Source organism: Octopus sinensis, linkage group LG9, assembly GCF_006345805.1.
Source record: "Octopus sinensis linkage group LG9, ASM634580v1, whole genome shotgun sequence".
NCBI classification, from domain to species: Eukaryota; Metazoa; Mollusca; class Cephalopoda; order Octopoda; family Octopodidae; genus Octopus; species Octopus sinensis.
The window spans coordinates 93638386-93659571 of record NC_043005.1 but is presented as its reverse complement, the minus strand read 5'-3'; the positions used below and the strand labels follow the sequence as shown (position 1 = coordinate 93659571).

Sequence of the window (21186 nt, the reverse complement as noted above, 5' to 3'; positions counted from 1 at the left end):
GTGTTTAATGATTATCAGTTAATTTGTGACATGAAATCCACAGCCACATTCATTGACCACGTTTGATTGGTGCTTTTTATGTGCCACTGTCATGTGGAGCCAGTCAAGGAGCATTGGCATTAACACATGCTTAAATGGTACTTATTTCGTGCCACCAGCACTGGTGCCAGTCAGGCAGCACTGGCATCGGCCTCAACTACAAATATCCATTTTGATTTAGATCTTGATTTGATTTTGATTTTACTTCATAGGGCTTCTCAAGCGCAGCATATCACCAGATGATTCAAGGGTACTTTTAAATGGGCTGGTTATGCAACATTGGTATAGGCTACAGCTATGATCTCACTTAGCTTGTCGGGTCTTCTCAATCACAGCATATCTCCAAAGGTTTCAGCCTCCTGTCATTGCGTCTGTGAGGCTCAACGTTTGAAAGTCATGCTTCACCACCTCATCCCATGTCTTCCTGGGTCTTCCTCTTCCACGGGCTCCTTCCACTCTTAGGGAGTGACATTTCTTCACACAGCTCTTCTCATCCATATGCAGCACATGACCATACCAGTGCAGTCGTCTCTCTTGCACACCACATCTTATGTCCAACATTTCTCTCAGGGTATTTACACTGTTGTGTGTACACACTGACATTACACATCCAGCAGATCATACTAGCTTCATTTCTTTCAAGCCTATGTATGTCCTCAGTAGTCATGGTCCATGTTTCACTGCCATGTAGCATGGCTGTTCACCCACATGCATCATACAGTTTACCTTTCACTCTAAGTGAGAGGCCCGTTGTTACCAGCAGAGGTAGGAGCTTTCTGAACTTTGCCTAGGCTATTCTTATTCTAGTGGCAACACTATCAGAGCATCCACCCCCACTACAGACTTGGTCACCTAGGTAGTGGAATCAATCAACTACTTCTAGTTTCTCCTCCTGGCAGGTGATGGAATCTGTTTTCTGAACATCTTCGTGTTTATTGCTCCTGTGCATCTGCTGCACACAAAAGCTCTCTCTCTCTCTCTGTGTTTGTCTGTCCCTTCCTCCTCTCTATATAAGCTCCATTATCATAAGAATTATTTCTTTATTTCCAGGCTGCTTTACGGCAACAACTGGTAGAGAAGGCCAAATCAGGAGAGTTGCATGCAGTCAATGGTTCGTCAGGAGATTCTTCAAGTACATCAGCATCTGTAGCAGCAGCGGCGGCGGCGGCAGCAGCTGCTGTGGCTCAGAAACAACCGGTGAAGAGACGGCGATGGGATCAAGCAACAGATGACAGCACACCAGCAAAGAAGACATCAAGTTCCAGTTGGGATGCTGCAGAAGCTACAGCAAATACCCCTTCCAGCACTCGCTGGGACGAAACCCCAGGTCGTAGTAAGGGTGGAGAAACACCCAGTGCCACACCTGGTGCGAGTACTCGAGCTTGGGAAGCGACTCCTGGTCATGCCACACCTGGTGCTGCTACACCTGGGAGGGACACTCCCGGACACCAGGCGACACCAAGTGCTCGCAGAAATAGATGGGATGAGACACCAAAGACAGAAAGGGGTAATTATCTCTTTTTCTCTATTATCTACCCTCCATCTCCTCTCTCTTTTCTCAGTGATTAGATGATAATGATTCCACTTCATAATTTAGTGGTTAATGAAAACAGGCCTTAAATATTTAAAACTAGTTACAAATTCACATTTATAAAAAAAAATGGTGATCAGATTTATTATGTGGTGGTCATATTTATTTTGCTTCATCGGAGAAGTCAAATTTAGCGACAATGTGCTGTAAAGGCTAGTTCCCAATTATCTGCTTATAACATAATCTTCATTGGATCTCATCTTAAGCATATCGGTATGAAAAATACTAGATGTACAGCTATTTGAAATGTATGCATTTAGCCAGATATGGATATGATACACTGACATGCCTTGTTACATCTAGTGCATATTTTGTTGACTTGTACAGGAGTTATTAGAGTGAATGCTTTGGGTAAGGAACCATGGTAAAAGAGGATTTTATTGAAATGAGTGGGTAGAATTGTTGGACAAAATAGTGGAATTTCTTTAATTCTTTGTCCAAAATTGCTGGCCTTGTGCCTAACTTTGAAACAAGATTAATAATCATTGTGGTTTTATATTTACAGAAACTCCTGGCCATGGCAGTGGCTGGGCTGAAACCCCAAGGACTGACCGAGGTGGGGATCTTATTCAAGATACACCTACACCTGGAGCTAGCAAACGTCGATCGAGATGGGATGAAACTCCAGCAGCTGCAACTCCTGGAGGAATGACTCCAGGTAGTATGACACCAAATATGACTCCAGGTGGTACCACACCAGGTGGCATGACACCTACAAATATGACACCAAGTGGAATGACTCCGAGTGGGATGACACCTGGAAATATGACCCCTGGAGGCATGACTCCGGGTGGTACCACACCTACAGGCCAGAAAGCCATGGCCATGGCTACACCTACACCTGGCCATCTCATGTCTATGACACCTGAACAACTACAGGCTTATACTTGGCAGAGAGAGTTGGATGAGAGGAACAGACCTCTGTCAGATGAAGAACTTGATTCCATGTTTCCTACAGGCTATAAGGTTATTTCATTGCTCCTACTTTTGTTTCTAAATGATTTTCATAAATTATTTTCAGTTGCATAATGAGTTAGATTGTTTTTGAAACATCCTTTATTTTTCATTTAATCCTTTTGATACCAAACTGACTAAGACCACCCCTTGTTCTTTGATAAAATCCTTTGTTTAACCATTAAGCATTCAGATTACTCTGTCAAATGTAATGTCCATTTATTCTCATTGTTTTCAGTTCATCTCACATTATCTCGTAGCTTCGAGATTGCTTATTTCTAGAACGACATTGTAAGGATAGGTGTGGGAGGCCAGGTCTGGCCAGTTTGAATTCTAAAGGGTTAAAGTCATCTAAATTAAAACTTTGCATGAAAATTTCTTGTTAATTCATGTTTCAAACTTGAGCTTAATAGCAGCAAAGTTTTTTTTATTAAATTTTTCGTTTTAAAAACTGAAGCAAAAGCAGTGTATTTCAAGAGAAATAAGGTAGCAAAAGTGATAAGTGTAGTCTTCCACAAACTTCGTTATTCCATCCTCACATTTTCTTTTCTCTTTGAGGTTATTTCATAACTATTTGGATTTTAGAATTATGATAACGCAATGTTGAAGTGTAAGTTAATGATGAAACTCTTAAGTTAGAGCCCGAGTAAAATTCACGAAATTTGTGTTTGCTGGCGACCTACTATCCTACCAACAAATGACTCTAGCATCTGGCTTTTATGTTCATTGACACTAGCAGTAGTGGGTCAGAATGGAGTTTTGATAACTTACTCTGTTGCTTGTAAGTAATTCTCATTGCTCTTTGTAGGTATATAATCAATTTAGTTGAGTCACTTGAGACATCACTCTATGTGCATATATAAACCTTGCACTCTAATCACAGTTCTCCATGTTCATTCACTCACTGATATTTTCTCTATTCCTTAATTGTTCAATATATAAGATTCTATTTTAGCATAAATACTATTACACTCGTTTAAACCTATGGTAAATACATTTGATGCTTGTATGGTTTTTTTTTTTAATTTAATTTTTTAATATTTTTCAGATCCTCCAACCACCTGCTGGCTATGTACCAATTCGAACTCCAGCTCGTAAACTAACTGCCACTCCCACACCAATGGCAGGAACCCCAATGGGATTCCGAATGCAAACACCAGACAGCAAGGTTTCAATTGTTGACATGCAACCTAAAGGTAATTTACCAATGATGAAACCAGATGACATGCAGTATTTTGACAAACTCTTGGTAAGAAGGCTTTTGTTTTTATTAATCTACTGGATTTGTTATTAGTTCTCATTAGGTTTAGTAATGCAAAGAATAAATAACTGAAGATATAGATCAGTTCTTTAATATCCTAAGGTTAAATCTTAGTGTCTTGTGTGACATGAATTGACACAATATCCATTTGTATTTTCTGCTCAATCATTACTGAACTTTTGACTTTGAAAATTTTCAACCAGATGTTAAATGTTGAATTATATATTTGCATTTGATAGTAAAACAAAATATTGAGTTTACTCTTCTTTTGTCAGTTAAATTATTCTACTTAAAACGAATTTTGTTGAATTACATTTTCCCTTTAATGTTTCATAGAAAAGTTTGTTGCCTGCACCATGCTTTTGCTAATTGTTTTAGTTACCTATGTTGTCATCTCTCTGTTCAATCCTTTCTCTGTCAGGTTGATGTGGACGAAGAAACACTCACTCCTAAAGAACAGAAAGAAAGAAAAATTATGAAATTGTTATTGAAAATTAAGAATGGTACACCTCCTATGAGAAAGGTAAAACAACATGTTTTCTGTCATTTCTTATTTAGGCTAGGAATCTTTGGAGAAATATTTGTTATTACTATAGTACTCACCTTTTGAAAAATTTAAACTGCCGTTTGAGGAAACTTTGTTTTTGTCCCATCATCGATAATTTTTTTATTCAAGTCTTAAAATATTTATATTTAGAATTTAATGTAGAAAAAAATATTTTCAGAAATCATGGATGGTATTTTGCAGTGAGGTAGAACAATTATATTCAGGAGAATTTCTTTTACGGACCAGTTTTACTTTCTTTTATAAATGGTTGTGTGTTTGCAGTATGCTTTGCAGTCTTGCAAACATCAGTTGAAACTGTAACTTTAAGGCAAGGGTTACTCTGATTACTGGCTATGAAACCCATAATACTATACGTTTGTCATATTAACCCTTTTGATACTGACCTGCCAAAGACACCCCTAATTCTATGATATAAATTTGTTTAAAGTGGATCTTCTATCAAAATTTCATGTTATGCCTCCACCAATTTAATAATGATGAATTGTTTCATGAAATTTTCTAGTATTTTCAAAGGTAGCATATTTCTACAGAATTATGGTAACAAAAGTAATTCGTATTGTTCAGCTGTTAACATATTTGCTATAATAAATCATTAGCAGATGTGCAAAACTATTTTGTCTCAAACTGTATTTCGTTCAACCCTATGGCATCATGTAAAGAGTGGCTGTAAGAGTGTTCCAAAAATTTCCCTGACAACATTTTGGTGATTTGTGTCAAAATAAATTATGAATCTATCATTAGGTCACATGTAAAAGTGATATAATTTTTAAAAGTAATTAATAAAATGAATTATCTGTGTGTATTTTTTTTAATGTGTTTATCTATGAATTTTCACTTTTTTTTTTAAGGCTGCTCTTAGACAAATCACTGATAAAGCTCGAGATTTTGGTGCTGGTCCATTGTTCAACCAAATCCTACCTTTGCTAATGTCACCCACACTTGAAGATCAAGAACGACATTTACTCGTGAAAGTTATTGATCGTATCCTCTACAAACTGGATGATTTGGTGCGACCTTATGTGCACAAAATTCTTGTTGTTATTGAACCGTTATTGATTGATGAAGACTACTATGCCAGAGTTGAAGGCAGAGAAATTATATCTAATTTGGCAAAAGTGAGTATTATTAAATCCTGCTTTGTTTTGAAGCTGTTGTATAATCTCAAATATTTCTCTGCAGTTTTATTTGTTTTAAGGTTTTCTATGACTCATTCACTTAATTCTTATTTTCAGGCGGCAGGTCTGGCCACCATGATTTCTACAATGAGACCAGATATTGACAATATGGACGAGTATGTACGTAACACCACAGCCAGAGCATTTGCAGTTGTCGCATCTGCTCTTGGGATCCCTTCCCTTCTGCCTTTCCTAAAGGCTGTTTGTAAAAGCAAAAAATCTTGGCAGGCAAGACATACTGGGATCAAAATCGTCCAACAAATTGCTATTCTTATGGGCTGTGCTATTCTTCCTCATTTGAAAAGTTTAGTGGAAATTATTGAACATGGTGAGTTAACTTCTGTTATTTAATATGTGTGTATGTGTGCATATATATAATATTATAATATAATATAGTATCGCCTGGCGTTGCTCGGGTTTGTTTCGACCCTTTACAATTGGAATTTTTGAAAAGTAAAAATTTTGCATTATGTTATTCTCTTTAACTGAACATTTTTCTGGTTGAAATACACCGAAAAATGGCGACACAGCAGTCAAAAAATCATTAAAAAAATAGGGATTTTCATAGAAAAAAAAGCACCTTTTTGATGTAAATAATTTTTGGTGTTAACATGGTCCGATTTGAATTTTTTCTTCTACGGAAGGAAGTGCAAGCCTTCTTCTATCATACTCTCAATTTTGGTCAACTTGCACCACAGGGTCTCGGAGGAGATAGTGTTAGTTGAAGGCTACCAAACCTGCCATACACAGACAACTTCAGCTTTATATGTATATATATATATATATGTATATATATATTATTCACTCTGAATTCAAATGCTGTTCAAGGCCTTGTATCCTTTTGGGGGTCAATGAAATAAGTACCTGATAAACACTAGGGGGTTGATCAAACTTTGTGCCTATAGTAGGGAGGATTATTATTAATTTTATTATTCTTTGCTGTGTCACCATTGATATATTTGCACTTGAATCCATCAAAAAACTGTAGCTTTGTGGATCATTTGGTACACCAAGCTTTTCTTAGTAAATGAAATAGCCATTCTTGAACTGTTATTTGTTCTTTTATATTTTTCTGTTTTGTATTTAATTTTATTAAAAAAATATGTCTGCTGTGGTATGAAAACTTTGTAACTTTCCAATCTGCTGCTAAGATAATGAGCTTGTGTTTTTAGATGAGATTATTGGATTTGATGTTTACTTTGGTTCTTTCTGATAGGTCTGATTGATGAGCAGCAGAAAGTGCGAACCATCACAGCTTTAGCGTTGGCAGCTTTAGCTGAAGCTGCTACACCTTATGGTATTGAGTCCTTTGATAGTGTGCTCAAACCCTTATGGAAGGGTATCAGACAACACAGAGGAAAGGTAGGTGAAAGTACCATCAATCTTAGATTTTTCTGCTTTCATACAATTTACAAATCATTTCAGTCAGTGTCTTTATCCTGTTTGTTTCTATAAAAGTATCTTTAAGAGCAAATTTAACTTTCATGTGCATCCTAAAGTATTTGTGCTTTCTCGGTCCATTTATTCAGTCTTTAATTCAATCTGGGAAAATACAAAAATAAGTTTGGGTGTCTCGAGTAAATGAGATGAATATGTAAATCTATTAAATGCCATTATTACAGATTCCTCTTTTTAATTTCTGACAAACCTCATTTTTGAAGGTTATTTTACACAAGCATCATATAAACTAAAACGTTCTTTATGGAACAATATATATTTGAAGTGCAGTGTGTATATATGGAGTACACAGTGTATTATAAGAAAGTATTTCTCATATTCATACAAATAATAGTTATAATAGAATATGAATTTGGAAACAATCAGTTGTCATTGATATTGTTAATTAAGCATTAATTTTGTCTAAAACTAAAAGTATTTCAAAGCTAATCCTCATGGCTTCTGGCTTATGGAGACTTACGTCTACTATGTCTTCAAATTTTTTTCAACTCATGTTCTTAGTGAAATATTTATTTTGTAAATGTTAATCCTAAATTCAGTTACTTAATAAAACTGAAACCTGTCTCTCACCTATTGTGGCTTGTTTTGGATTATTAATGCATTACTAATAAAAACGAATTTAGCAACTTGACGGCTGGGAAATTTGACTTTATCTTCATTCTTCCAGTTGTGATAAAATTGTTATATATTGGAAAGAGGTCGAAAGCTGGAAAGATAAGGCTGGTGTAGAGAAAAAAGCCTTGTTTGTTCTGACTCTTTGTATTCAGAGTTCAAATTCTTCTGAGGTCAGTTTTACCTTTCTTCCTTTTGGTGTTGATATAGTCAAGCACTGGTGTTGATGCTGTCAACTAACATACTCGCATCACAAGCTGGCTTTGTGCCTAAATTAGGAACCATTAGTTTTAGAGATACTGATGATGGCTTGGCAGTTATGAATTTGTAACCACTGACATAAGAGGTGCAGCAACATCAAGGGAAGGCTAACTAGGAAGATAGTTTTTGTATGTGCAGATGCTCAGGAGCAATAAACACTGAAAATGCGCAGAGACCAACTTCCGCCACATTCCAGGGAGAAAAACTAGAAATAGTTGATAGCTTCCGTTACCTAGGTGACCAAGTCAGTAGCGGGGGCAGGTGTGTTGAAAGTGTAACTGCCGAGTAAGAATAGCATGGGCAAAGTTCAGAGAGCTCTTACCTCTGCTGGTGATAAAAGGCAGACTGTATGACACATGTGTACGAACAGCCATGCTACATGGCAGTGAAACATGGGCCGTGACTGCTGAGGATATGCGTAAGCTCGCAAGATATGAAGCCAGTATGCTCTGATGGATGTGTAATGTCAGTGTTCATACTCGACAGAGTGTAAGTACCTTGAGAGAAAAGTTGGACCTAAGAAGCATCAGTTGTGGTGTGCAAGAGAGACGTTTGCGCTGGTATGGTCATGTGGCGAGAATGGATGAAGATAGTTGTGTGAAAAAGTGCCACACCCTAGCGGTTGAGGGAACCTGTGGAAGAGGTAGACCCAGGAAAACCTGGGACAAGGTGGTGAAGCACAACCTTCAAACTTTAGGTCTCACCGAGGAAATGACTAGAGACCGAGACCTTTGGAAGTATGCGGTGCGTGAGAAGACCTGGCAGGACAAGTGAGACCATAATCCGTGGCCTCAGTCCACTTATGCATACCTTTCCTTCTTGGGACACAAAACTCTACTTGTGAAGATCTGTTGAGGCAAATGAAAATCAAAATCGATCAACATCAATGGAAATTGCAGCTGTGATACCAGTGCCGGTGGCAGATAAGAGAACCATCCGAACGTGGCTGTTGCCAGCGCCGCCCCAACTGGCCTCCGTGCCGGTGGCACGTAAAAAGCACCATCCGATTGTGGCCGTTTGCTAGCCTCGTCTGGCACCTGTGCCGGTGGCACGTAAAAAGCACCCACTACACATGGAGTGGTTGGGATTAGGAAGGGCATCCAGCCGTAGAAACATTACCAGATCAGACTGGGCCTGGTGCAGCCTTCTGGCTTCCCAGACCCCAGTTGAACTGTCCAACCCATGCCAGCGTGGAAAGCGGACGCTAAACGATGATGATGACGATGACATGTGAAATGTTTGGCATCCTTGAGCCAAACAGCTGTATAAGGCGTCATATTTAAGCGAGATGATTGCTAAAGATATTTATTAATAATATAATAATAATGAAATTATTGTATACAGTGCTCAGGTGCACCATAACTTTTCAAAAGTGCATATAAGGAATATGTAGTAATGTACAAATGTCTGGGAAGTGAACAGTGTATGAGTCAGATAGATGCTTGCATGTGTATGGAGGGGAGAAAATCAGGTGTAGTGTTGGCGAATCTCAGAAAGCATGGAAATTTTGAAGGATGCAGTGCTCCGGCAACTAACAACTGATGCCAGCAGTTTGTTCCATACTTCAGCAACTCTTAGCATGAAAAAATGTTTCCGAAGGAATTGTTTTGTTGACAAATTATCTTGTATATTTTTGTCATTAGGTAGAGCCTCCAGGCAAAACAGACATTGGAACCCAATGCAATTCTCTGACATATTCCTGTCAAACTGTCCAGTCCATGCCAGCATGGAAAACAGCTGTGAACTGTTGATGATAATGATTATCTTGTTTTGTTTTTTTTGTTAACTTGATGTTATTTTCTAAGCCAATTCTCTGCTGGTTGTGTGATTGACAGGGTCTAGCTGCCTTTTTGAAAGCCATTGGTTATCTTATTCCATTGATGGATGCTGAATACGCCAACTACTACACCAGAGAAGTGATGTTAATCCTCATTCGAGAATTTCAGTCTCCAGATGAAGAAATGAAAAAGATTGTGTTAAAGGTTGGTAAACATAGTTCTGGGTTCAACTCTCACTGAGGTCAACTTTGCACTTCATTGTTTTGGGGTTCATAAAGTAAGTACCAGTTGATCACTGGAGTCAATGTACTCAACTAGCCCCTCCTCACAAAATTTAAAGCCTTGTGCTTATGGTAGAAAGAAATATCTTAACTATGAATTCAAATTTTTGTTTCTCAGTTTGTAAGTTTCTTGACTCTATGTCAGTAATAAAGAAATGTCATATAACTGTTAGTATCTTTGTTGTTAATTTTTGCTTTATTTAATAATATTTGAATTATTATTGAAATTGCTAGGTAGTGAAGCAGTGTTGTGCTACGGATGGTGTGGAACCCCAATACATCAAAGAGGAAATTTTGCCACCATTTTTTAAGCACTTCTGGAACCAGAGAATGGCTTTAGACCGAAGGAATTATCGCCAGGTAGGCTTCTTCATGATGTTCTAATTTTGTTTGTCATGCATACCACTGCAGGTTTTCTCTCTCTTTCACTCATTGTTTGATGTAATAAAAGTAAAATTTATTGATAACCTGATAAAATACTAAGTTACTGAGCAGTCATTTGTAAAGTATTTATATGTTTGTAATTCATCATTTTGTGTGATGAGGAGAGACTGGTTTTTATGTATCTCTTAATCCTTTTGATACCGATCATCTGGAAACAGCCTCTGGTTTTATGATATAAATTCCCTGTTTTAAAATGATGATAAAATTTTGAAAGAAAATTTTAACATCATTTAATGTCTGTTGTCCATGCTGGCATGGATTGGATGGTTTGACCAGGGCTGGTAAGCTGGAAGGCTGCACCAAACTCCAGTCTGATTTGGCATAGTTTCTACAGCTGGATGTCCTTCCTAACACCAACCACTCCAAGAGTGTAATAGGTGCTTTTACATGCCATCGGCACAGCTACAATTCTACTTGGCTTGGTGGGTCTGCCACAAATGTGATCTTACTTGGTTTGATGGGTCTTCTCAAGCACGGCATAATGCCAAAAGTCTTGGTTATTCATCCATGAGGCCCAATACTCAAATGGTGCTTTTCACTTACCTCCATGAGGCCCAATGCTTGAAAGGTGCTTTTTATATGCCACTGGCACAGCAGATGCTAGTTACGTGACACCAGCATTGGCCATGTCTATGATTTCACTTGGCTTGACAGGTCTTCTCAAGCACAGCATGTATCAAAGGTCTTGGTCACTAGTCATTGTCTCTGTGAAGCCCTTCCCATGTCTTCCTGGGTCTACCTCTACCACAGGTTGCCTCCACAGAGATTGGCACTTCTTTACACAGCTGTTGTCGTCCATACACATCACATTACCATACCAGTGCAGTCGTCTCTCTTGCACACCATATCTGATGCCTCTTATGCCTAACTTTTCTCTCAAGATGCTTACACTCTGTCGTACATGCACACTGACATTGCACATCCAACACACTGGCTTCATTTCTTTCAAGCCTATGCATGTCCTCGGCTGTCACAGCCCATGTTTCACTGCAGTGTAGCATGGCTGTTTCTACACAGGCATCATACAGTCTGCCTTTCACTCTGAGGGAGAGGCCCTTTGTTGCCAGCAGGGGTAGAATCTCTCTGAACTTTGCCCATTTTATTCTTATTCTAACAGCTACACTCTTGGAGCATCTCCCTCCATTACTAACTTGGTCACCTAGATAACAGAAGCTATCTACTACTCCTAGCTTACTCCACTGGCAGTTGATGGAGTCTATTTTCTGTACATTTTCAGTGTTCATTGTACTTGTGCATGTTCCACACATGAAAGCTATTTTCCCTGTTAACCTTCCTCTGATATTGCTGCACCTCTTATGTGTCCATATCTTACACCGGATACATCCTATGGAGTTTCTACCTACGCCTTTTCTACAGGTTGAGCAGGGCCATTTATCTGAAGGGATTTGTGATTTGTCTGCCTTCGTACTTACTAAGACTTTGGTTTTTGCTCGGTTAACTCTAAAGCCCTTTGATTCTAGACCTTGCTGAAACTTCTCTTGTTCTTAGCACCGAGGAACTCCCAGGGGCAGCCTGTCTTAAATTCTTCTGTTATGGCCTGAGGGACTATGATGAACAAGAGGGAGCTGAGGACTGATCCTTGGTGAACCCCTATTTGTATCCTGACTTCTTTGCTGTACTTGTTGCCAACCCTCACCTTACTGTACAGCTCTCACCAACCACTTGTCTGTCCCTAGTTTCTGCATTGATTCACGTGTGTTTTTTTTTATGTGATTTAAGTAAAGCAGCTCTTTTTGGAAGTAGGGTTTTTTACGAACTCCTTGCTACATGGTTGTTGCATGTATTCACCCCAGAGCACCTCAATGCCACAGAGCATAACTAATGTTTTATTGACTGTTTTATTAGTTGGTCGACACAACAGTGGAAATTGCTAACAAAGTTGGAGCTGCCGAAATTATAGTACGTATTGTGGATGATCTGAAAGATGAAGCTGAACAATACAGAAAGATGGTTATGGAGACAATAGAGAAGGTTATGGGTAACCTCGGTGCTGCTGATATAGATTCAAGATTAGAAGAACAACTTATTGATGGTATATTATATGCCTTCCAGGAACAGACAACAGAGGTAAATGTCTTTTTTTTTTTTTTTTTGCTCCTCTTGCAATCTTTATTTCTGTTGTAACAGGTAAAATAAAATTCTTTTAACGTTTAAATAATAATTCAGTTAATACTTGGAATTACAAGCAAAAGACGTTTTTACATCAAGGAAATTTAATTTTCTTGTAAGGAAAATACGTTTCACAAGGGTTCTTAATTCTTAAACGACCATTATCAAGAAATAATGTCTGCCATTCTTAGCAGGATGTTCTCTTTACCTCTAAATAATCTTTTTAATCATCCTTATTTTTGCTGCCCCCTGTCCATGGAATAGTCATAGAGGTAGAGTCCTATCAGAAACAACTATCAACAAGCTCTCCAGCTGGATTCCCAAATACGACCATTTGACACTACAGTTGTTATCCAAACATCTTGCTCATGGTTGATTCCTAGGTTCCCTGATGGTTGGCTCAACTTGAAGAATCTGTCTTGAGATTCTTTTCTGTCACTTTCTAACCATATCTGTAGTACTAGAGCTGTGGACCTGTCAATGCATATTTTAACGATCTAGTAGACCCATTTCTTTATTACAGTATATAAAAACTATAAAACATGTGTTAAACTTTCTTAATTAAAATGGAGAAATAAAGTTGATTTTGATTGAGACAAAAGTGAAAAAATTCCCTTTGACAAAATCTTAGCACATCAAATTTTATGAATTCAGTGATTGAAGAAGAAAAAAGTTGTGAAGTATATTTTTTTCTATATAAATTTTTATACTGTTGTCTCTTATTCACTTCTTTTTATTTCTGATGATTGTAAAGTTTCTGCTTATAAATGGATCTTTTGCTTATTAATGTGCAATTTTCTACAATTTCTCTCATTAGGATGTTGTCATGTTGAATGGCTTTGGAACTGTTGTGAATGCCCTTGGGAAAAGAGTAAAACCATATTTGCCCCAGATTTGTGGTACTATATTATGGCGTCTTAACAATAAATCTGCCAAGGTCAGACAGCAAGCAGCAGATTTGATATCAAGAATTGCAGTTGTTATGAAAACTTGTCAAGAGGTAGATGCAATTTATTTAACTTTTACCTTAACAATTTTGTAAATGTGCCAGAATTTTTTTTGCTTAGGAAGCAGCAGCTGTAAGTAAAAATTTTATGTGCAATAATTATTTTAAAAAAGGCGTATATATAATTGTATGCATATTTTTTGAGAAAACAACCTATAAGCTCTTTCTTACTTGAACAGTAAATTTTTTTCGTATGTCAGAAGGGAACCTATCTCTGAAATGAATTGCTGTTACAATATCAAAGCGTTCTTGATAGATGCACGAGATTTGTTGTTAAGGGGAGACAACTGGTATGATAGACGTTTCTCAAAGCATGTTGTCGCCATTCAAATTCTCGTCCTTTTACATACCAGTGTTATTCCGGGAATGTTGATAAACTGTATTGCTAATCACATATTCGTCTTCAGCATTGTTTTGAATTCTAATATATTTTAGGTTTTTGTGACAGATTTTGAAAGAATTCTTCCTTGTATTTTGATTTGTAGGAGAAATTGATGGGCCACTTGGGTGTTGTATTATATGAGTACTTGGGAGAAGAATACCCTGAAGTGTTAGGAAGCATCCTGGGGGCACTGAAAGGTATTGTCAATGTTATAGGAATGACCAAGATGACACCTCCTATCAAAGATCTCCTCCCTAGACTAACACCAATTCTAAAGAACAGGTAAGATACTTTGCACTTTTAATATTATGATTTGAAGAATCTAGTTAATGCTGTATTTTCTGCAGAAGCCATTTCACTTGTTCTCCCACTGACCCACTAACATGCAGAGAATACTACTTTTTCACCTGCTGTGATATATGAGCACAAAAAACACAAATTCTGACCATGTTTGTGTTAATAGCAATATCTAGATTATACTAATACATATGTTGCTCAGCTCTGGAAAGTGAGACTCTAAGATTCTTCAGTCAACTGCCGCTTGCAGTGTTCACAACATCTCTAAATGGCAGAATGTGACTTTTCCATCAGTGAATCCACTAATGTGTCTTGGCTATGCTGGGAGCCCTTGCTTATTCTTATCCATTTAAAGGGCATTGTATATAAAAAGTCCATTAAATTAGTCTTTGTGGCAACCATAGATGATGATCATTAAGGTAATCTTCAGGTGTGTGAAGTTTTATTGCCATGAGTTTATAACAAGTATTTCCTTTATGTGAGGAGCAGGTCTGCTTACACAAAGGAGACACTTGTTATAGACGGGTACTTATTAAATTTGTAATTGGTTGTTGCACCAACAAGAAATGCTTAGTAAACTTATTTGCTTATTGTGAACAGTTTATTTAGTAATAGTTAGCTTTAAGCTCACTCATTTTTATTGTTTTTTCTTTGCCAGACAAGAGAAAGTACAAGAAAACTGCATAGATTTAGTTGGACGAATTGCTGATCGTGGAGCAGAATTTGTATCGGCAAGAGAATGGATGAGGATCTGTTTTGAACTCCTTGAACTGTTAAAAGCTCACAAAAAGGCAATTCGCCGAGCCACAGTGAATACATTTGGGTATATTGCAAAGGCTATTGGGTAGGTCACACCTCAGTACTTTTGAGAAATAACTGAGATTAAATGGTTTAACTTTGAAAGTGAAAGTAAAATACAGTTTTTAAAAAAAAACTCCCCATTGTTTATGCTTTTAACTTCTTTAGTCATTTGTTTTCCAATGTCATTGTTAAATCTCTAAAATAGGAAACAATTGTTTTATTGTGATTATCAAATGGTTAAAAAATGATTATCAACATGAACTTTCACAGAAGGTTTTCCAAGGAACATTTTGTACTACTTCAGTTTTCCACTTTAAATATTAAATCGTGTTCTTGAGCAAGATTTTTATGTTTGTTTTTGTTTTCTCAATCATAAATAAACAAAAAACGTCATTACTTTCATAAGAATAAAACCTTCATTTTTTTGGATTATATATAACCACCTTTTCAGCATCTCTAAAAAATAGGTTGTTAAAGTCAACTTTTTCAGTTGCTGCAGAAGAGATATTTACCAAAAAGCTCTTCACAGGTTATGGACATTGTTTTAACTAGATTAGGAAAATATTAATTTACTTAGAATTTCATACTAATATCAATAAAAAATGAAAAATAAGATCAGTTTTTTCTTCTAATACATGCTGTTCTGGAAACATTAGATCTTAATGATGTCATATATGCTTCAAATCTTTGTCTTTTCCAAATGGTCCGATTAGAAAATAAAAACCATTTGAAAACTTAATAACAGATTCTGGCCATCAACTGCATTTAAAATTTATAATTCATATTAATTCCTGCTTCTAATTTTTGTTCTTATATTACAGGAGTAATTAAATCATTAGTGGTGATAACAAATTTACTTTGTTGTATATTTTTCTTATAGCCCTCATGATGTCTTAGCAACACTTTTAAACAACCTGAAAGTCCAAGAACGACAGAATCGTGTGTGTACCACTGTAGCTATTGCCATTGTAGCTGAAACCTGCTCCCCTTTCACTGTCCTCCCTGCACTGATGAATGAATACAGAGTTCCTGAGCTGAATGTCCAAATTGGTGTGCTTAAGTCATTATCCTTCATGTTCCAGTACATTGGTGAAATGGCAAAAGATTACATATATGCAGTCACTTCATTACTTGAAGATGCTTTAATGGACAGGTAAGGGTTTTTTTTATTATGCTGCTGTATATATCTTTGACTGGTATTTGTCAGGTTAAGGTCGTCCTGTTGACTGCTCTGAAACAAGATTAGTGTTAAGATGAAGTTGTTAGTTGGCAGATATTTTTATGTCAACTGGAAAAAAGTGTGTTCAAAATTATGCAGTTTCACTTGTTTCTTAGTATCTTACAAGACAGGAAGCTTAGATGTGAATAACATTATGCCAATAAGTTATTGAATATAAATCATCATCATTATTTAAAGTCCATCTTTGATGGGAAGCAAATAAGATAGGAAAAGCTTTACGCATTCTTTGTGCAGGCAGAGTTTATAAAATGACTGAGGAAAAAGGAAATTTACTGATTTATTGGAGGAAACTGTTGGAAGCATAAGATTATGTAATTTGATTAGTTAATCAGATTGTATAAGAAAGCTTTATCCCTAATGACCAATAATAGCAGTACCATTATCACTTGCTACAAGGGTAATAGGAATTCAACGAGGGAAAGAAAATCCAGACGACTCAAGTTATTGAGTCATGTTATACAAATGGTAGCAAGTTGTAGTGGAGCTAATCCAAAGTAAGTTGGATAGGATATAGTTTGGAATAGACTCAAGTTATTGAGTCATGTTATACAAATGGTAGCAAGTTGTAGTGGAGCTAATCCAAAGTAAGTTGGATAGGATATAGTTTGGAATATTGTCTCTATTGTCAAATAACAATGTTGCAAATGCCATATGTCTAGTAAGACAATTACGACTTTGCACTGTGCATCATCATCGTTTAACGTCCGTTCTAAATGCTAGCATGGGTTGGACGGTTCGACTGGGGATCTGGGAAGCCAGAAGGCTGCACCAGGCTCCAGTCTGATCTGGCAGTGTTTCTACAGCTGGATGCCCTTCCTAGCGCCAACCACTCCGTGAGTGTAGTGGGTGCTTTTTACATGCCACCGGCACAGGTGCCAGACGAGGCTGGCAACGGCCACAACCGGATTGGTGCTTTTTACGTGCCACCAGCATGGAAGCCAGTCAAGGCGGAGCTGGTATCGGCTACGTTCGGATGGTTCTTTTTACGTGCCACCAGCATGGAAGCCAGTCTAGGCGGCGCTGGCATCGGCCACGTTCGGAGGGATCACAACTGCAGTTTCCATTGATTTTTGATGTTGGTGTACTTGACTCAATGGATCTCCTCAAGCACAGGGTTGAAACGGTGTTTTTTTACTGCACACGAGTCAGTCCAGTGGCCCTGGCAACTGCCGGATGCCATTCATAGGATTGGTTCAATTTCAATTCTGATTTCACTTGCCCCAACAGGTCTTCGCAAGCAGAGTTTAATGTCCAATGAAGGGAGGTTGGCATGGGTGCCTGTCGTCGGATGAGGTTCGATTTCGACTTCGCTTGCCTCAACAGGTCTTCGTGTGTCCAAGGGAAGGAAAGGCATGCATAAGTGGGCTGGCTGGGATGGACTCACTTGTCCTGCTGGGTCTTCTCACGCACAGCATATTTCCAAAGGTCTTGATTGCTAGTCATTGCCTCAGTTCGATGGTCGTGCTTCACCACCTTGTCCCAGGTTTTCCTGGGTCTACTTCTTCCACGGGAACTGAGAAAGCCATGTGTAAGAAGGAAGTTTTTGAGAGAGAGCTTGTGTTGATCTGTAAGCAGGTTCAGGATTAGTGGCAATTTCAGTTTTAGTCCTTGGAAACTTTTATATGACGACAACATGGTTCTCATGGCTGAATCTGTCATTGCAAGTACAGTTTCCAGTTTGAAAAAGCGGTTTAGAGTTCAGAAAAAAAAAAGAAGTACAAAGGAGCCTAAGTACAAAATAGTAATAAATGACACATTTCCTGTACAGACATTTAGGGTTCATATGGTTGTCTCTCAAACTGACTGAGGACCCCAACCTAAAATGTTCCTGGTTCGGAAGTTTTGTTAGAGACATTCATGAAAGGAAATTTATAGACCATTCAGATGCCTTACTACGCATCATAGATGGTTTCTGTAATGTAATTAGAGCAGGTATTGTAGTTGAAATATAGTGGGAAATATCAAAATAAGATCAGAGTTGTTAGTTGTGTTAACAATGCACAATCATCATCGTCTAACATCTCTGTTCCATGCTGACATGGGTTGGACAGTTTGACAGGATCCAGAGACTACTTTGGCATGGATTCTTTTTACTGCTGGATTCTTTTTAGTGCAACTAATACTAGTAAGGTCACCATGCATCTTGCAAGACTACTAACCCCAAGGGGAGTCACATTATTAAAATAAAAACAAAGCAGGAGAGAAAGAGTATGTTAAAAAAATTTTTGTGCAGACTTGAATTATTGAGCAAAAGAACAAAATGTTTATATATCATATTAGCACCAAAAATAGATTTCCTGGACATTGTTTATCTTTTGCAGAGATCTTGTTCATCGTCAAACAGCAATGGCTGCTATCCAACATTTGTCTCTTGGGGTGTATGGTTTTGGCTGTGAAGATGCTCTGAATCATTTAATGAACTATGTCTGGCCAAATATTTTTGAAACATCACCACATGTTGTACAAGCATTTATGGGAGCCATCGAAGGACTTCGAGTTGGTTTGGGGTCGGCAAGAATTCTCCAGTATGCTCTACAGGTAAGATATGGATATTTGATTGATAATAGTTTAATTACTTTGTACCTGTTGATTTAAATCTCCATCTATGAAATAAATACTTTCTGCTGTATAGGCACAAGGTTAGGGTGTTGCACTTACTGTCACAAGAATATGGTTTTGATTCCAAGCTCAGGTGGTGCCTTTGTGTTCTTCAGCATGTTGTTGCAGTCGTTTAACATCTGCTTTCCATGCTGGCATCGGTCGGACAGTTTGCTCATCTGTAAACAAGGAACTGGCCGAATCAGTTCCAGGATTCAAAGCAGTAGCGTCCTTGGTATGCTGCTCCTTATTGTAACACATTTGAGTTGGTGTGCTTTGAGTTCAAAACCTGTTGAGGTCAACATTGCCTTTCATCTGGGGCTAATGAAAAAACAAAAGATATTCATCCACCCTGAATGATTATCTTGAATATCAGATACCTTGTGGTATCTAATCTGGTTCTTGGCATTGTGAATTCTAATTTTACCAGGGTCTACTTGTTTGATTTAACAACATCTGGCATGTTGGGCACATTTAACAGAGTTCACTCTATTGCACACAGTCAGGGCAGGATTCTGCATTAAAGATATCTTCCACCCACCAGTCTGTGAGGGCCTGGAAAGGTCATGGACATTGCTTCCTTCCATGTTAAAAGATAAAGAAATACAATGTAAGAAACGCTACATTTTCCTTCACCATTGCGCCCTTAAAGGGGTTGTATGTTATGCTCCTCCTTTTCGAATTAAACCCATAAAAATATTTTGTTTTCATGTAACTGGTAAGTATAAGTGTTCAGGTGGAAAACATTCTTAAGGTAATTAAATCAGAAAATTTGAAATCAATCTAATTTGTTAATAAAAATATTGCATGTAAATTGAAGATATATGGATAGGAATGGTTATTTTATTAACTTCATCATTTTGTCTACTTTTCCATGCTTGCATGGGTTGGAACAGTTTATTGAGGCTGATTTTCTACAACTACATTTCCAAGCAAGATAATATTTCCTATGGTCAGACATGTTTTTGCAGAATATTGGAAATGAATAACATTTGTTTCGTTCGTTCGTTTAACGTCCGCTTTCCATGCTAGCATTGGTTGGATGATTTTGACTGAGGGCTGGCGAACCAGATGGCTGCACCAAGCTCCAATCTTAATAATGATATTAATAAAGTATCTGATTAGAATTATTTTATATGAAATTGTGTTGGGTGATAGACTGTTTCTCTCTTAAACTAAATTTAGTTGCAGTTGACTGAGGTTTTAAAAGTATTTCTGTATTTGTCTTTTCCAGGGGCTCTTCCATCCTGCACGGAAAGTGCGAGATGTCTACTGGAAAGTGTACAACACTGTATATATTGGTGCCCAAGACGGCATGATTCCAGCCTATCCTCGTATACCAAATGATGTGAAAAACCAATACATTCGCTATGAACTTGATTATATGTTATGATTTCTTGTGATTGAATCCTACTCAAGAACCTCCGGTTTTAGATTCTGTCAACTGGACATGGCACACACACAGCGAGAGAGAGGTCGAGCCCGCATGGTCGGGAGGTGCCGGTGTAAATAAACTACTGTGAAGATCCTGACTCTTTCATTGAGAGAGAATCTTTTCAAGCTTACTTCTGTGCACAGATCAGAAGCTTTTGGCATTGGAAGAACTTCAAAATAGAAATAAAACAACAATATTCAGAAAACACATTCTTTCTCTTTCTCCGTCTCTCACACACGCACATTTACATATTCCCACAATCTCCTCAACGTGTTACATGATAGGACATCTACTTGGTTAAGTCTCAAGTTTCTGAACTAAAGGCTGTTTAGTTTCACTGAAATTGCATTGAAAAAAGGTTTTTAAAAAAAAGAAATGTCTACATAACTAGAAATACATTTGTTTGACTGTTTCCAAGGTGGACATAGTTCCCTCAGTATAGTTTCTGCTTAGCTGCCTGTCCAACATTCATAAAAACATCGGTATTTACCAGAACCTGCACAAGCACCACCAGAATCAGTTCCATCCTGAAAGGCAGCAAGATCAAGACACATCCTATCTCACATCTCACGCAATTTCTTTCCACTCTCTTTTCTTTTTATTCAGCTTTTTTTTTTCTTGGCAAAGTGACTTAAAAAAAACAAAAAAACAGCCAGCAAGTGATGAAGGGAACATTGTTCAAGTCTTTAGATTTTCTTTTTAAAAATATTTTTTCTCCATCTCTATTTGTCTTTTCGCAAATCAGATTTTCCTTTTCGTTTATTCGTTTTACCTTCTTCCTACAGTGTGTTCGACTTTAGCAATGTTCTAATTGCTCTGTTTCTTTTTCTTTAATCTATTAGAGTGAGTTAGCTTTAATAATTCAGATTCCAGTG

At 37.6% G+C, this 21186-nt stretch overlaps 1 protein-coding gene across 3 annotated transcripts in view; it reads left to right on the top strand.

Moving 5' to 3' along the window:
• LOC115215580 (splicing factor 3B subunit 1) overlaps nt 1-20951 on the top strand; it is a 52032-nt gene extending 31081 nt beyond the window's left edge. For 2 of the 3 annotated variants that reach the window (XM_029784787.2, XM_036506170.1), the window contains 16 exons: nt 1090-1546; nt 2136-2596; nt 3633-3833; nt 4267-4368; nt 5262-5528; nt 5646-5916; nt 6805-6950; nt 9755-9901; nt 10213-10338; nt 12289-12510; nt 13370-13552; nt 14044-14222; nt 14896-15081; nt 15919-16191; nt 18600-18816; nt 20111-20269. In XM_029784787.2, coding sequence (XP_029640647.1) covers nt 1090-1546; nt 2136-2596; nt 3633-3833; nt 4267-4368; nt 5262-5528; nt 5646-5916; nt 6805-6950; nt 9755-9901; nt 10213-10338; nt 12289-12510; nt 13370-13552; nt 14044-14222; nt 14896-15081; nt 15919-16191; nt 18600-18816; nt 20111-20269 — 3597 coding nt within the window. Of the gene's footprint in view, nt 1-1089; nt 1547-2135; nt 2597-3632; nt 3834-4266; nt 4369-5261; nt 5529-5645; nt 5917-6804; nt 6951-9754; nt 9902-10212; nt 10339-12288; nt 12511-13369; nt 13553-14043; nt 14223-14895; nt 15082-15918; nt 16192-18599; nt 18817-20110 lie in introns of all 3 variants that reach the window. The other variant, XM_029784786.2, reaches the window with a different exon arrangement.
• The last annotated feature ends 235 nt before the right edge of the window (nt 20952-21186 follow it).